The sequence below is a fragment of the Ascaphus truei genome, chromosome 2 (genome assembly GCF_040206685.1).
Source record: "Ascaphus truei isolate aAscTru1 chromosome 2, aAscTru1.hap1, whole genome shotgun sequence".
NCBI lineage: Eukaryota > Metazoa > Chordata > Amphibia > Anura > Ascaphidae > Ascaphus > Ascaphus truei.
Genome location: NC_134484.1, coordinates 369,231,496 through 369,247,939, shown reverse-complemented (window position 1 = coordinate 369,247,939; position 16,444 = coordinate 369,231,496). Strand labels below are relative to the sequence as shown.

The 16,444-nt window shown below is 39.2% G+C and overlaps 1 protein-coding gene across 3 annotated transcripts in view; it reads left to right on the top strand.

Moving 5' to 3' along the window:
• The window catches only part of GADL1 (glutamate decarboxylase like 1), a 311,010-nt gene that overhangs the window by 234,320 nt on the left and 60,246 nt on the right, over nt 1–16,444 (top strand). For all 3 annotated transcript variants that reach the window (XM_075587018.1, XM_075587016.1, XM_075587017.1), the window contains 2 exons: nt 10,487–10,686; nt 15,938–15,989. In XM_075587018.1, the coding sequence (XP_075443133.1) occupies nt 10,487–10,686; nt 15,938–15,989 (252 nt within the window). The remainder of the gene's footprint in view (nt 1–10,486; nt 10,687–15,937; nt 15,990–16,444) is intronic.

Here is a 16,444-nt window from a genome sequence, read left to right as displayed (position 1 = left end):
TGTTTTTCTTTAAATATCAACTGGGAAAGTGATTAAACAAAGCTCACCTGGTATGTGTTATGGCAATATACTCTACATTGACTACAGTCAGCTACTCTGAGCCTAATTTACTCTCTAAAATAATATATTTACCCTCCTTATCTTGAACACAGGTGATTTCCTGAAGTGGGATAGATTTATGGACCAGAATTACCACGCCAGTTTGGAAAATCAATGGGAATTGTTAGTAGCTTAGAAGAAGACTCCTTCTTGCTTATATGCATTTCTTGAATAAATACGATATTACCTTTCAACCTTCTTATCTTAGTCAAAATTAGGACTCTTGGTCTCAGCTCGTAGAGGCTTTTTACATGATAGGAATTGAGTGTAATTGGCATGTTACAGTTATTACTTTTATAGCTTGAATGAAAGTTATTTGAGTGGGTTCCACCCCTTCAGGTCACAAGGTGAACAATATTTTCTACACAGGTATCCAAAGAAATTGGGGATACAGTATTTATAGACGCTTTTGGGATAAGCAACAGTTAGTAATTGGCAGAGTGTCCTAGGTAAAGAGTTCACATAACATAGGAAAAAAAACAGGAAATATACAAAAAGAAATAATTAAAAACTTGAAGAAACATTTAAAGATACTGGGAGTAACTTGGAGTAAAATAACTTGGAGTAAATTGGAGTAACTAAAAGGCATACCACTGAGGATACGCATCCTCTGTTGCAGGTACTTAATAAAGTAACATTTGTACAAAACCGCCTAATTTATAAACTTTGTTAAACATATTCGTTACCTCAACCAGTGATTTAGACTGAATAGTCCGATAGACAAAAAACAGAATACTATGCTTTGGACTATCAAGTTGTTCAGAGCTAACAACCCTTCAGTGCTAGATGTCCATCCCCCACCCAAAAGATTAGCCTTCAGAAATGACTGTGGATTATCTAAACACACAAAATTCCCCAAATCTGTTAATCGAGCAGATTATACTCATAAAAAGTGAGGAATGGAGGGGTAGCACACAAACATTAAATTATATTTGCTCACTATAATTTGGTATAGCATTATTTCACTATGTACACACATCCATCCTTTCTGTGGTGTGGTTTTGATTTAAGATGGGTTGATATCACCAGTTGTTACTTTTCTTATTTTGTTGGTGAGCAAAAACAGTATTCATAGCTTTTTATAACTAAAGTATTGTAATAACAAAGGCAGCCAAAATCATATTTTAACTGAATTGCGCATGATTATTTGTTTTCAGAAATGGCATAGGACAGGTAATAAATTCAGCACATATTTGTTTGCGATGCAAAATGCATGCCGTAAACAAACCAAGAAATAAAAATGATGTTTGTGCATTCTGCTGTGACCGAGATTTTAACATCAATTTCTATCTCAGCAGGCTATGAACAAGTCTGGGACTCATTTCATATTGGTATCATCAGTAATGACTAGTGTGCAGTTAGATAAGTAAAACACAATGCACTCCAGAAAGGGGTTTAGAATCTTAACAGGTTGTGATAATGTATGATACCTTGTATTAGACCAACAATTTGTCATAGATGCTATTGTAAATGGGCTTTCCAAATCCAACCTCTTTTGTGACTTGAAATGAATTTCTCTCGGGGCCTTGGATGAGTTGATCGTTCGTAGAATCAAAGTATAAAAAAAGCATTACCAAATGGTGCTAAGCTAGAGAGGCTTTAAGGATAAGCAAGTGATTCCAGAGTTGCCGCCTGAAGAGACAGATAGGAATTTTCACTTTAAATCAAACGTACTAATGAAGATAAAGTACTGAAACAGCATGATGCAGAAAGTGTAGTTTTAAACTTAAGTGGTACATAATGGGGAGATTAGAAAGACAGACCCATTGTGAATAAATAAATGTATGTACTGTACGAGAAGTGTCCTTAAAGTAGTTCTAGGTGCTCCACTTGCATCTCAGTAGCATATGATGCTGTAATCCTACACAGATTTAGTATAAAACCCGAAACTGGAAGATGAATGTGTTTTAATAAGATTAGAATCAGAACACATTTTAGACAAATGTCAACATCTCCATTAAGCAAGAGATAAATTGTGAGTAGTTGAAATCAGACACCAGTCTACTTTACAACTTTGCAGGAACAAAGCTTCCTATGCCCCGTTTTATTTTCACAGCAATGATTTTACAGGTCACTGTAGTAGTGCAAACGATATACGCAAAATGCATGCCTTCCTCAATTTAAATTATTAAAACATTTATACTTATGAATGTAGATACAAAAAAGGTAAAATGAAAAATAACCAAAATACATTTAAATTAAAAAAAAAAACATTTGCCAATAAACCTATTGATTATCACTGTAGTAAATCATGCCCATAATATGGATTGCCACAATGGCAATGAATGGGCAACCTAAAAAAAATAATACATTACAATTAAATAAAAACAAATATTTGATTAAAAAAAATGCATTGAATGTCAATGTGTTTATCTATGCCATGAAAGGTGCATAGATAAACACATTGCCAGTCAAAGGGCAACCTAAAACAAATACAAAATCTAAAAAAATCCAATCAATGTGTTTCTTACCTTTGCCGATATGAGTACAGCAGAGCCCCGCTTCTCGGCGCCCCGCTTTTTGGTGATCCGCCGATACGGCGGCACCGAGAAGGGGGCCGCCATCTTGGATCCTCAGTCGCGCATGCGCAGAACGGGTGGTTGCGCTCGGCGCGCATGCGCAGACCGCAGGTTACGCGCGCATACTGTAGTTTGCGCGTGCAGACCATAGGTTGCGCATGCGCAGAATGGCAAAAATGCCGATTTGCACATGTAAAACTACTGAAAATCGCCAGATCCGCTTTCCGGCGATTTTCACTATACGCAGGGCCTCTGGAACGGAATCCATCATATACCCGGGGCCCTCCTGTATTCACACATTCCTCATCCAACTGCAGCACCAACTCTTGCCCCACGATGCAATGATCCTCAGCACCATGATCCTCAGTTGATTACAGAGGAGTCTTCGTGAGTTATTTATTTTGTGAATAACAGTTACTGACAAAAAATGCGAGTTTGGGCATTTTTGGAGCTACCGCACGGCTTGTAATAGCAAGAGTGTTAAAATTAGCTAAAAAGCCATTTTCAAAGATTTTGCCATGTTATTCAAGCTTTGTGAATATGTACACCTGCAATATTGCTTGAAAAGTGCACTTAACCAGCGTTAAGTTACCTATCAAAGTTTAGTGAATAGACCCCTATGTGTTTAAATGTTCTATATCGGAATACCTCCAGATGGTAGTTACTTCTTTAAGAAAAAAATCCCGTAATTCTCTCAGTCCTTCTGCCAAGACAGAACAAAAGGGGGTTTCTAAGTCACTTGAAGATACGATGCAGAGGAAGAACATTTCCTCTGGTGCATTGATCGATGAGAAGTAGAAGGAACAGGAGAGAAACAATGGTGTGATATTGTTCAGAAATTATTATATCACAGATGTGAGATATATAATATGCACTCACATGCATTTGTGCTAGAAGGACATCTCGTGTTTCCAGATTTTTGTAAAGATAGTAGTCATATGGTACAAACAGCTTTAAGAGGCTCTTAGCTCTCGTGGTAAGCAAACGCCAGTCTTGAGCATTATGTATGTAGAATATTAAGCTTTCCAGTATAATTGGTCTCTGTCTGATTCCTATGGTTTTTGGAATCCTTTTGGGAACCTGGGAGGAGGGGGGAGGGGAATAAATATTCTCCACCTTATTTGTCAGCTTGTGACTTGGGGAGGGTTATTCTTGCCCAACCTCCCTTTTATATGTGGGGTCCTTTCCAACCCGTGTGGACAAGTTGGCCAGGGCTGCACTGCTCTCCAGCACCAACTCCAGTTAGAGATTGTGCGCACTTCATGTGTCCTCTGGGATGCTTCCACACACACAGGCTCGTGAAGTGCACAAAACTTCCCGACTGGAGTTGGTAGTGGAGAGCAGTGCAGCCTGGGCGACTTGCTCATGCGAGTTTGACAGGACCCTGCACAAAATTGCTCCTTTATTTTTTTTCAACAATTGGACACTGCCTCTTGCAATTTCCCTTCAATAGTTCAAGCCTCTCCCACAAATGTCAACAAATGTTTAGTACTCACCTTTCTGCGATTTGTCCTTTTTGTATATATATTTAGCCAGCCATTTGAATATGCATGGGTTAACTCTGCAAACTGTAGTAAATAGTCCCACCCAGTAGGAGATTCTAGTAACTCCTAGCTAGGGTAGAGTGGTTTTAGACTAAACTATAAAAAGTAGTGCTCTCTGAGGCTAATCAGAAACAACTAGAGGGAATCCAAGATGCTGGGGCTCCTAGGTCAAGCACCCACTGGCCTGTTAGAGCCTCTGGCCCATAGACAGGGCTCCACAGGGAAAATAGGATGTATGGTGGGGATCAAGAATACAGTGGCTCTGAGCTATACACCCCTGCCTTACCATCTAGGAAGATCCCTCTTTTCTTGCTACAGCATAAGCCTCCACACAACGGTACCTCAAACAACCTAAAGACTGTGCCCTGGACAGCCTGACCTGGCAGTGGTCTGACCAGGTGAAAGATGTTAACTCTTTGAATCCTATATAATAAAATCTAAATTTGGTTAAGTTGGAGTCAGCTTACAATCCCTTCACATACTGCCCATCCCTGAATACTCAGTTAGTAAACTAGGCTCCAAATTGAAAGGCTATATTTGGTGCAACCCTCCAATCCACCATTTGGGGGACCAGCAAACTGATGTGGAGGGGGAGGAGGCAGGGCCGAGAACACCAGCTTTGACTAAAGCGGATATGATGGCAATGTGGCTATCCTATTAAAAGGCTAAGCCCAGCCATTGCTCCTACCAGTCACAATGCCTACTAAGGTTCAGTGTTAGTATTCATCATAATGTTGCTAAAATGGCTGACTTGTGTGCTCTTTAACAGTTGTTTCCCCCCAAGGCTAGCTCTGTGATTGGCCTACTTATCTCTCTGTGATTGGCCAATGTAGCATCAGTGCTGTGATTTGCCCGCATGTACCATTCGTGTGCTAATTGGTTGGCAACTCTCCTCCATAGTTTTAGATGGAGGCCGAGATCTGTGTAAACCCCTGCTGATCTCAGTTCCATAGTCTATCAGGAGTTAATTCTGACTTTGGTTAGTAGGTGTATCTCTGAGGTTTTTATCGGAGACACCAAAGTGAGGCTCAGTCAAATAGATGAGCGGGACAGTTTAACATGCAAATCTGTGAATAGTATCCAAGGTCTGGGGGGACCAGAGCCCAGCGGAAAATGGAAGCTGACCTGGGTAAGCCTATTGAAGTGGTGCCCAGCAACCAGTTAGCTAGGACCAAACCCTTTGGTGGTTTATTTCTCCACAAAGACAACAAAACATTGAGCACTCTATCATTTTAAGGCAAATCACAAAGCATAAAAAGAAAGCATACTCTGCCTTGGGAGACTTACTAGACCGGACAGGCCCTAGCTACCTTGCTGGCTGGGTGGGTGGCTAGACAAGTTGCCAGTCCATCTCATGCAAAAAAATATAAGGGAACAATATAAAAAGTCCTCATCTGAGTGTGCTGTTCCGTCATCGCCGTTTTCTCCAGGCAAAAGTCAGATGCAGGCATTGCAGTTCTGCTGCTCCCAGGAAGTTTCTCAGGTTCTCTCCTGCCTTGTTTCTGTGCTGGCCTCTTTGTGGTGCAGGACTTTGGGGTCCGTGTTGTTCCCAGGCAAATCCCGCTGGGAACAATAAGACTGAGTCCCTGCAGGCTGGAACTTGGTTGGTGCTGGGTATGAATCCCATTTGGGTCACAGACAATCCTCTGTGAGCCTGCTCTCTTGCTAGAGCAGGAACAGGAACTCTGCCAAGCAGTCTTTTAAACTTTTTGTCTTTTATAACCTTACTCAATCAGGAGTTAATTCAAAGCAGCTCAGGCAGGAAATTTGACACCTGTGTATCGTTTCCTTATCCTTGCAGAGGGAGTGAGTTAGCTCCAGTGAGCCAACTCCTTCACTCCCTTACAGTATATTACTAAATAACTAAATTATTACTCCAGTGGCTGTAGAGAAACACAAGTGGTTGGCACTGTGGTGCTCTCAGTAAAGTAGAAAGGCATAAACTCGAAGATTTATTCAGGTAGAAAAATTGACATGTATGCATGAATATTTACATCATTCAGCAATCATTTGGCTTACCCACTTTTCATATTTATTTCAATACACCGGACCTTCTCGATACGATTTGCTTCTCTTTTCTAATTTTTAAGAGTTCCTGGTGCCAACTATAAATATTTCTCTTTTCTGTCTAACTTTCCTCACCGCAAATACCATATGATATCCTTAATGTGAAATATGTTGTCTCTTTTTTTATATTATGTTATAAACGGCTTCTCCCTAAAGTCTTTGATACATTTTTTTTTTCGCGGTCTCCAATTCCTTCCTTTCCCTAAATTGTTACTTGATATCTTCTTTACTTGCTCCTTTAGAATATCGTCTTTCTCCCCTTTAGTTGTGTTTAGTCATATTTTTTTCCCCAACATTATTTCAAATATACTTAATAACAAGATAATTTGTGTATTGTTCATATAAAGAATCATGTCACTGACATTTTAGGATAAACTGATCGATGTACTTGTCATTTAAAGCATTGCAGTGCTGTGGACAAAAGTAATTTTCTACTTTTGACTAGGGCAGGAAAAAAATCTTCACTTGTTTGAATTCATTATCTTTAGTGAGTCTCTTCTGTATAATCGGTACAGGCTTTCCCATTTTCTGGTTGTTAGTCAAAGTGCCACTCAGTGTTTTCAAGGTTGTCTTTTTCCATACATAGCTCGCTGTCTCATCATACATAGATTTTCTCAAAATCATTGCTATATAAGGAACAAAATATAACATCTATTTTGTTTATTTCTAACCTGGTAGTGCAGAAATCTAATAGCTATATTGGTGCCAAGGGAAAATACACTGATATAATCTTTTTTATTGGATCTACAGTGAAATCTGATACTGAGTGGTTTTTACAAAATGGGCAAATTCTATGTATAATTATTATAGTGGTCTGATAAAAGGTATCAGAAATGCAAAGATTTTCGTTTCATTGTATTTATGTATGTATGACCTTTTCTATTTTTTTTGTTTTGGGAAACTGCCTTTTCCGGAGTGTGCCATTAAGTAAATTAAACTCTTTTTGTGCTGAAACACAGCAAAATGCAATTTATCTAACACTTGGAAAAGATTGAATTGTTTTCTTGAGACAGTATTTAATGCACTGTTGAAATGCTGTCAGGTTTTATTGCAGTAATGTACAGAGTAGCATACTTATAGCATGAAATGAAGAGATATAACAGATGGCATTTCTTTGGGGACTATAGCAATCATCATAGAGATAAGTCTGCATTAAAGCCTGTTTCAAAACATGCTTTATTTGGAAGAAAAGATTTTCATATCACGGTGTAGCAAAATATAAAGCAACTTCCAAATGATTACTTCACCTTGAAAGTGAGATCAGAATGAAGACTTGTCTTCTCATACTTTTTGGAGGACTGCACATTACCAATGTGTGCAATAAAACATATTTACACATTAAGGCTCAGATCCACAAAAGGGTGGTGCGCTAATCTCTAGCATGCCTCAGGTTCCGTTCACATGAATGGGAGTAATGGCGTTCTAAAGCTTAGTACTCATTTGTGAATCTGGGCCTCGATGTTTTTGTATAACATATATTTATCTTATGCTGAGGTAAGATTTACTGTATATCATATTTTGCTGCCTGAATTTTTTTTCCCCCTCCAGAATTTTACCCAAGCAAAATGCATTATTGACTTTGTTTATAAAGTACAACTGTTGTCAGAAGTGATTTGTAGAATTATTCTCATTTTAATGTGCAAGTTTTATGCTACTTTGACAATGCCGCAGGTGCACACCGGTAGGCTCATATTTACTAAGTGGTGCTAAGCCATGAGTTACCTTGTGCTGCCGCAACATAAGTCCCTGTATGGCCCATTCCAGTTAATTACATTCTAATGAATGTGTGATGAGGAGCCATAAGGTGTCTTGGGGCATAACACTGCTTGGTAAATATGTCCAATGGGGACACCGTTCAGCATTGGACGACTCTTATAGCTCATGCACTTGAATAGGCCATAGGGAGTCTTCTGGCATAGCACCATAGTGCCTCATTCACTGAACCAGGCTTGTGGTAATTCCTTCGGCTGTGTACATAGAAGGGTAGACCGCGCTGACGCGTCCGCACGCTGCACGATCAGACTGCCTAAAGGCAGTGATCGGGTCTATACAGCGTGCAGGCACGTGCACGCGGAAGGTGGAGGGGGCGCGCGATGCGCATGAAATCAGTCAAAACTGATTTTCCGCGCAATCGGGCGGTCACGTAAGCGGTTCGCCCAATGAGGGCGAACCAGCTCTGCAACGTCACAGACCTGCCCATAGACACGCCCCCGGGTGGCGAACGAACGCCTCCGCACGGCTGCTGTGTCTATGGACACAGCCTAAGTATGAAATGGCATTAACGTGCGCCATACCAGAACTGTACATTTTATTGATAGGGCCCATGTATAGCACATGGGGGAAATGATTGTTACGATGACATGGTTTCCAACACAGAAATCCAAAACTTTCTCAAATGCATTCTCAAACTTGTTAATGGTTTTTTTTTTTTTACCAAATTCAATTCCTGATGAACTTTAAAGGACTAATATATTTTCCCATGAATCATACATTTCCACTATTACTTCTCAGTTTTGCCAAAGAAACACAGCTCAGTCAAAATTCTCAAGATATTCACCAAGCATTTTATTTTCGTTTTATAATGCTAACCCCTATCCATATCACAAAATAGGGTTTTTTGTCTCGTCATCTTTTTGTCTCTCTCTTACTACATCTTTGTCTCTGTCTCCCCCCATCTTTCTGTCTCCCTCTGTCAGTCTGTCCCACTTTTTCTCTCCAGCAAAAGGCCTATTACAGGGTCTGGATGGGAGTGAGCATCATTAAACAAAGTTAAAATGCACATTGACCTAATTCTTGGCTTTCGAAGTCTGACTTTTTTCGCAAATAGAAAATGGTTGAAAAGTTTGGGTGAACACACAGCTTTAGTTTTCAATCCCACAGATTTTCATGAGTCCAATACATTGCTGCTGTTCTACTGTACAGTATGTATCTCATAAGATGTAATAGCTTAGTGTTGTAATTATTAAATGCACAACATATTTTTTATCATGGAGCAATTTAAAATATATACTGTATGAAGGGTGCTACAGTATATGTAATATACTGTAAAGAAGTAAGTTATGACATTTCTAAACCTCTGTAATAATCTATCTATGAATAACTTTTTTCACAGCTACCATGTGTCATATTTATGAGGGACTTTTTTCGAATGCATCTTTCTCCAAAACATTTTTAAGAAATTACACCTTGAAACAATAATGATACTACACTGGATTTTTTTGTCAGTGCAATTATACTGACAAAGCTACAGTATGAGTCAACTGCCTCCATGTACTTCACATATTGTAAACTCTTCATAACATTAACTATTTGCCCCCTATAAAATAGGATGTTAAAGCTGCAGTTCAGTCTTTTTATTTTTTTATTTTTTACTTCAATAGTTTCATGTGTGCAATCTCTAATTACCTAAAGAACTGTATAGCTGCAGGTCAATTCGTTCTCCATGTATTGATAGGCGAAATTTGGTGACATAATTAGAGCTGGCATGTGTTTTTATGTGCTTCTGTCAGTCAATGGAAGCTCATGAATATTCATGAGCACTCCTGCACTGACATGTGCTAGAGGGAGGGCAGGGCTGACAAAGGGGTGTGCCAGAGCTTGTGACAGGACATGAAGGGGCAGTGCCTTAGCAAATGGCTGTTAAAATAGAATACAAGAAAATTGGTCTTTCAAATTTGTTTTTTTTAAAACAGAAAATGCTAAAAGTATTTTTTCTTACTACAGAACTGATTTATTAAAAAAAACACACATGCAGGATATTGACTGAACTGCAGCTTTAAGCCGTCTATCTGTTACTAGAGAAGAGTTCAGCTCTATTTAAATGAAGAGGACTGAAATCGTCCCTATTGCATCCCACTTCCCAAGCTACACAGCATATTCAATGCAGCCACGTGCAAAATTCTATGAACAGCATTGCATACGTTGCTAGTTCTATATAAGAAAACTAATTTGTTTACAATTACGTTTATACACAGTTGTAAAAGAGGAGCCCATAGGTGCAATTTGGCAACATTGTTATAAAACTAGGAAATGTAATAATATCTTATCTTAGAAGATTTCAGGACCATGTTCAGTAGTAATGATTTAGAAGTAAATACCAGCAGAGGAGGCTTATGGGTTAGAGATGTATAACACGTTACTATCAAAGGTTTGCTTTAGGGAGACCCATAATGTTCTTCATTTTTTTTATTACAGAATACAATAGAATTCAGCCTTAGTAAATTACTATCTGAATGTATTTGTTTTCATCTTTTGCAGGGCCTACTTGAAAGGTGTCACTCAGCAGAGGCCACATATCTTTTCCAGCAGGATAAATTCTATGATGTGCGATATGATACAGGGGACAAATCTATTCAATGCAGCAGGCGCGCGGATGCTTTCAAATTCTGGATGATGTGGAAGGCATTAGGGACCACTGGACTTGAAGAAAGGGTAAACCGTGCCCTTGCATTAGCCAGGTAAAGTGTTCCAAGACAAACACTCCATATAATTGTATATTGGTGGGTTGTGTGTTCCATAACCTGTTTAATGAGGACCTCAGTAAGCAGGTGAACTAATAGTAACAGTTCACTTAGCATACCATATATACTGTATATGTTTTCATAAATTACTCAAATGAATAAAGACAACAAATGAATAAAGACAATAAAGACAATTAATAATTTGCATGTAGACACAAACAACTGGATCACAAAATAAATTATCAGAATTCTCCCCTTCTCCCCCAAAGCATTTGGTTAAATTCTTATCCTGATTTTATTTCATATCCATAAGCTTCTCACATTTCTATCTCTGTGAAAATAATATTTATCTGGCTATGAATGTGTTAATTATCCCTCGTTTTCTCTGTCCTGTTTCCTCAACTCGAAGCCCCTAATCAATATGCTGTAGACAGTTTCCCATACTGGAGAAAAGTTCAGCTTTATTGAAATGAATGCAGCTACAATCTTCAGCACAGAGAAGGCAGCTTCACAGCATATTAAATAGGGGCCTTAACCTATTTGCATCTCTCCCCAGGATAAAATAATTGGAATTGTTAATTTAGGCAGATGACCAACTAAGCAAACTGTTTGTGAAAGGACAGGCCAACCCTACTCAACACATAAGCTCCTATTCAATATTCCGTTGAGTGGTCTACTTCCTCAATAGAGATGCGCAAAGTAGTCGCAGACACAAATATTCATAGCTCAATCTCCAACCGGGCACATTTGCCTCTTTTTTAAAAAAAAGTGAAACTTGCGTGCGTGCAAAGTATTTGCAGGTAGCGCCTCCGCTATGGTGTGAATGTCTGCATTAGGGGCCATTGTGTAGACATTCACACTCGATTTGCATGTTTCATAACATACGCAGTCAAATGTTATGGCATTCGCAAAAAGGGAGGTCAAAGTGAATAAGGTGGGTTTAGGTACTGTACATTCACCCAAATTTACCACACTGTACCAGATTTCAGGTAGAATATTGGACCGTGAACTGAATTTTGTTGAAAACACTGGGAAGAATTTGCGGATCGAATTTTTACACATTTACCCATCTCTACTCAAGTAAATGGAGCTAAAATCTTCATGAGTACAGGAATGGGATTTTAAAGCACATTAAATAGGGAGGTGATACAAGAGTAGGTGACTCTCAGGTCCTAATGTAAGTAGTCTAATCCAGAATAACACTGAAAATGTCATCACAAATGCTTTGTCTGATCTAAATATCACGGGACACATTGATAATTTTGAATGCATTACACCTGGCCCTTCCATTGATTCTTGTAAGTGCTAGATAGGACAAGCACAGAATTCTTTCTATTCAGTCTTGGAATCCTTCTGTTTAAAATGTGTCTGCCGTGCATTGTGTTATACCGACAATAATTGTAAAATGCACTCAAACAAGTGTTTATTCAGCTGGAAATAAGACCTCTTCTGTAAGATAAGTGCAGTCCCACTTATCAACATTCATTAGAACTGCAACACAAAGGGGAAAATATTAAGGAGCGCGGAAGAAACTGCTGAGTTGACTTTGATGTTTCAGTCATCAAAGCTGATCTAAAACGTCTTTTTTAATTAATATTCTTCCAAAACTAAAATAAATGGTGATAACCAGGGTCAAATCAGTAAAAATTAAGATATTGTATACAAATTGAGGACTGCAACTTTAGAATGTGAATTGAAAAATGCAGCTAAGAGTAACATCCTAGGTTGGTAATAATAATAATATTACTCAATTCCCAACTACTGGAGGTGCCAACTATTGATGAGTTTATGTTGAAGTCCCACATAAGAAATGGCATACTGTACAGTAAGTACAATCTCACATAGTCAGCCTGTTGAATTTCCTAGGGACCCCTGAATGGGGAAGTGTTTGTAAAAAAAAGTGTTTTCTTACCCTTATCTCACGCTGTCCTTATCAGAGAACCAATACAGTTAAGGGGAAGTGCGCTCTGGCTGTACAAGCTCTCCCTGAACACACAGTGCAATCACACAAAAGGGAGTAACTAGAGGAAATCAAATCCCTCCCTATGCAAACTTTATAAAATAAATGAAACATACTTCTAGGTGTCAGATTTGGGTAAAAAGGGTATCAATTACACAGATGAGACCCCTTAACATGTCACTGGAATTAGTTCACATTGGCACTAGGAGGGATTTCCCCTTTAATTGAATAAGTTCAGTTAGGTGACTTATGTCTTAAAAAAAAATCGACAAGTACTGTATAGGCATTTTAACAAATATTTAATAGTTTATCCTGGATATGTTTGGAAACACAGTAAGATCAATTTTAGGGTGTGCTTTATGGCAATTAATGTTAAGCCTTTATTTAATTGGTACTCATACAGGGGGAGAGGGGAGGTGTTGAATAAACACAGTCAGCACACTATTCAAAGTTCATATTGTAAATGAAAAAAAAAAACATAATTAGCTGATTTTCATCAATTTTAAATACTTATGTCTGACTTATATGAGTAGCTTTAACATTTTAAACATATCACTGCCACAATTACTTCAGTTTGGTCCTACAGGAGATTGCAACTCTAATTAGATCATTTTTTATAGTGGTGATACTCTATCCGCTGAATGCAATTACAAATAGTCTGATTTGCTTTGAAGTCCATTGAGGGGATAGGGTGGTGCTTTAGCTGTCAGGTTTTTGCTTTTTATTAATCCTAGTTTCAGCTTTTTGGCTAGCTAAGGTGCTTGCATCATCCTGATATATTACATTGGGGATTACTGAAAGGCGACAAAGCTAATGTGCCTTAGTGTCTGAAAATAGATTTGGCTTTCACAGCTAGACTACTGACCTTATAACTTAAGGACTGTACTTTTCCACTGCCAGAGCCCAGAGCAGAGGCGCTAAACTTGTCACAGGTTTCATTTTTTCACTGACTCCTTCAATCATGTAAATCAAGGTTGAGTTATATCAATTACATTTTCTTAGTTAAGGTTTTATTTTTTTTTAATATACACCTTATAAGTGAAATCTAAAGTAAGATCTTTAGGTTGAAGTGTATTACCTACTCAGATATTTTTTTATTATTATTATTTTTTTAAAGCAAGAGATTGATAGTCCAACATGTCACTTTAATCTCCCCAGTGTGTCAGTGAGATTTTCAGTCATGTTCTCTTGTAGACATGCTGGCAAAATATTTTTGTTCTACATCGAAGCAAAGGGGGTTATTTTTAATTATTGGTAATCATGATCTTTTATCAATACAGAATTATTGGATCTGACAGGGTGCAGGAAGAAATATTTTAGATGTTGCAAACTATATGTCAACAGGGCAGACAGATGTCTTAGCAATTCATGTTTAGTTTATACCATGCATACAGTATTGTATGACCTATTGTATTGTTAGGTCTGGTCTTGTTTGGTCTGGTGCTTTGGTTATGCCTCTTAACATATTTCAGGTTTGGTTCTGGTGGTTCTGCATAAGGACCACTTGTTTGGTTTTCGATTAAAGTGGGAATATGACATTTTATTTTATATATATTTATTAAAAATGTTTTATTAATATTGATAAAGAACCTGAAAGTATTGTATTTATTTATATTTGTGTTGTAATTAGATCATGTAGCTCAAACACAGTAAGATTGTTAGTTGCTAACTGTAACGCGTAGCTCACCACAAACGAAGCGCGACCGAGGTAGGGAATTGATTAACGCCAACCCACAGCCAAGCGGGCGCGCCTAGAATGTAGATTGGTCGTGCAAGCCAGGTCAGGATTAGAGACGTGAGAATAGTTGAGGGTACTTGGCAAGTTAGGAGTGGAGAGTTGCGGATTGTCGGGGTGTGTAGCCAAGTTCAGGATTGGAGAGTAGCGGATCGTCGGGGTACGTAGCCAGGTTCAGGATAGGAGAGTATCGGATCGTTGGAGTATTTAGCCGAAGTCAGGACTGGAGAATGGTCGTTCGTAGCCGGATCAGGAGAGATGCAGAGTCCAAAATGAGAAGCAGGGTCAGGCAACAAGAGGTTAACAGGCATGGCAGGCAAGGTCACAGGACAAGAATGCAGCCAGGCACGGCGTAACACTACACTATGCTCAGCAATGAGGGTCAGAAGCAGGAAGGTGTATATATAGGAAGACCCTCTAATAGAAAGCCAGGATGGAACTAGGAAGTGAAATCCAATAGGCTGCTGGTGCACACAGGTGTGCCCTATAATGCAGCCTGGTCAGGAATGGAGGCGGGTCTGATCGCGCGTGTCACGGAGGTCAGGGGGCGGAGCCTAGAACACGCGTCACTCCCACGCTGGTCTGTCCATAATCAGAGCGGGGCGGAGCCTGGATCGCGCGTCAGCAGGGAGGCTGGACAAGCGCACCCGTCGCGCGCCAGAGCGGGGGGCCGAGTCAAAACCCGCAGGCGGAGAGTTAGACCATGCAAGATCTGCGAGCGCGTAACTGGGCCACAAGATTGCGCATCCTGGATGTTCATCGCAGGAGGGTCTTTAAGGTGAGGAGACAGTCTAAGGCCGCCAGGATGGCGATTCCTCACACTAACAGCTAATGTTGTGATGTTTCCTCTTTGAGGCTACATGAAAGCAAGGATATGTCTCTTGTTTGCCCCAGTCTAGGGGAGGAAGGCCAAGTCATTATTTGGACAATCTGTCCGCCAAACTCTTCTATCTATAATATTGTATTGTCATTCTCTTTTACTGATGCAGCGGCCATTATTCAAACACTTCACGCGTCATGTACATCAGAATCCCGATTTGAAACCGCGGGATGAATTCCAGCCTCTCCGCACTACGATGCGAGCGCGGCGAGAGCAGAAAAACGAATTTTAGTGTTCTGGCTTTTAAAAACATGAAATTGACACAGTAGCACAGTAGCACAGAACTGTACACATTACAATTCATCCATTTTATTGCAAACGAAGAAACATAATCCATGAAATTCAAACAAAACATCCACGATAAGCGCGGGTGCCTGGGGCGATTGGCCGCATTCATGCTGCGTGGGGAACAGCAGAGAACTCAAAATAGGCGCCGTGATGTGTTCGAATAACGGCCGCTGCATCAGTATAATATGTGAAGATACATAATGTGTATTCTGTGCAAGTTCTTCAGCAAGATAGTCTGCCAATGTAACTATATTATGTAAAGTCTTTCAGATGCGGTAGAGGACTATTTATCAGATATTACATGTCATTATCAATAAAAGGGATACTACAAAATAATATACCTCTGGCTATCATGCATCACGTATAATTAACTTTTATTCTGCAGATATCTAGCAAATGAAATTAAGAAAAGAGATGGATTTGAACTTCTGTGGGAGGTAGGTAATCCTGATAAAAATTGTGGTTTCAAAATGCTACTGTATATTTATATAAAAGTGAATTGTTTATACTTACAAATCAATTTTCAAATTCTTTTGAGCTTTTTATGACAAAAGGAACCATAAAAAAAAAGGTCTTATCAGGCTTCACTTTGGATTATGTACCGTAGTTATTTAAATAGTCCTATAAAGTACATCCTACTGATGAAAGATCAGAGAGAGAGACTATATTTGTTCTCTCCAAATACAACTTTGTACAATACGTGGGGAGATACGATTACAAGTGCACAAAAAGTAACACACCTGAGATACCCGGGGATTATGCTAATCTACGTCATTTGAATATCCGAATTAGCATTTGGTTAGACGGAAAACATTTTGCTGATTGCGTACCTCCACAGTATCATTTACTAATGCATTAGAGCTGTGCATGGAGGCTTGTGTCCCCTGGGCAG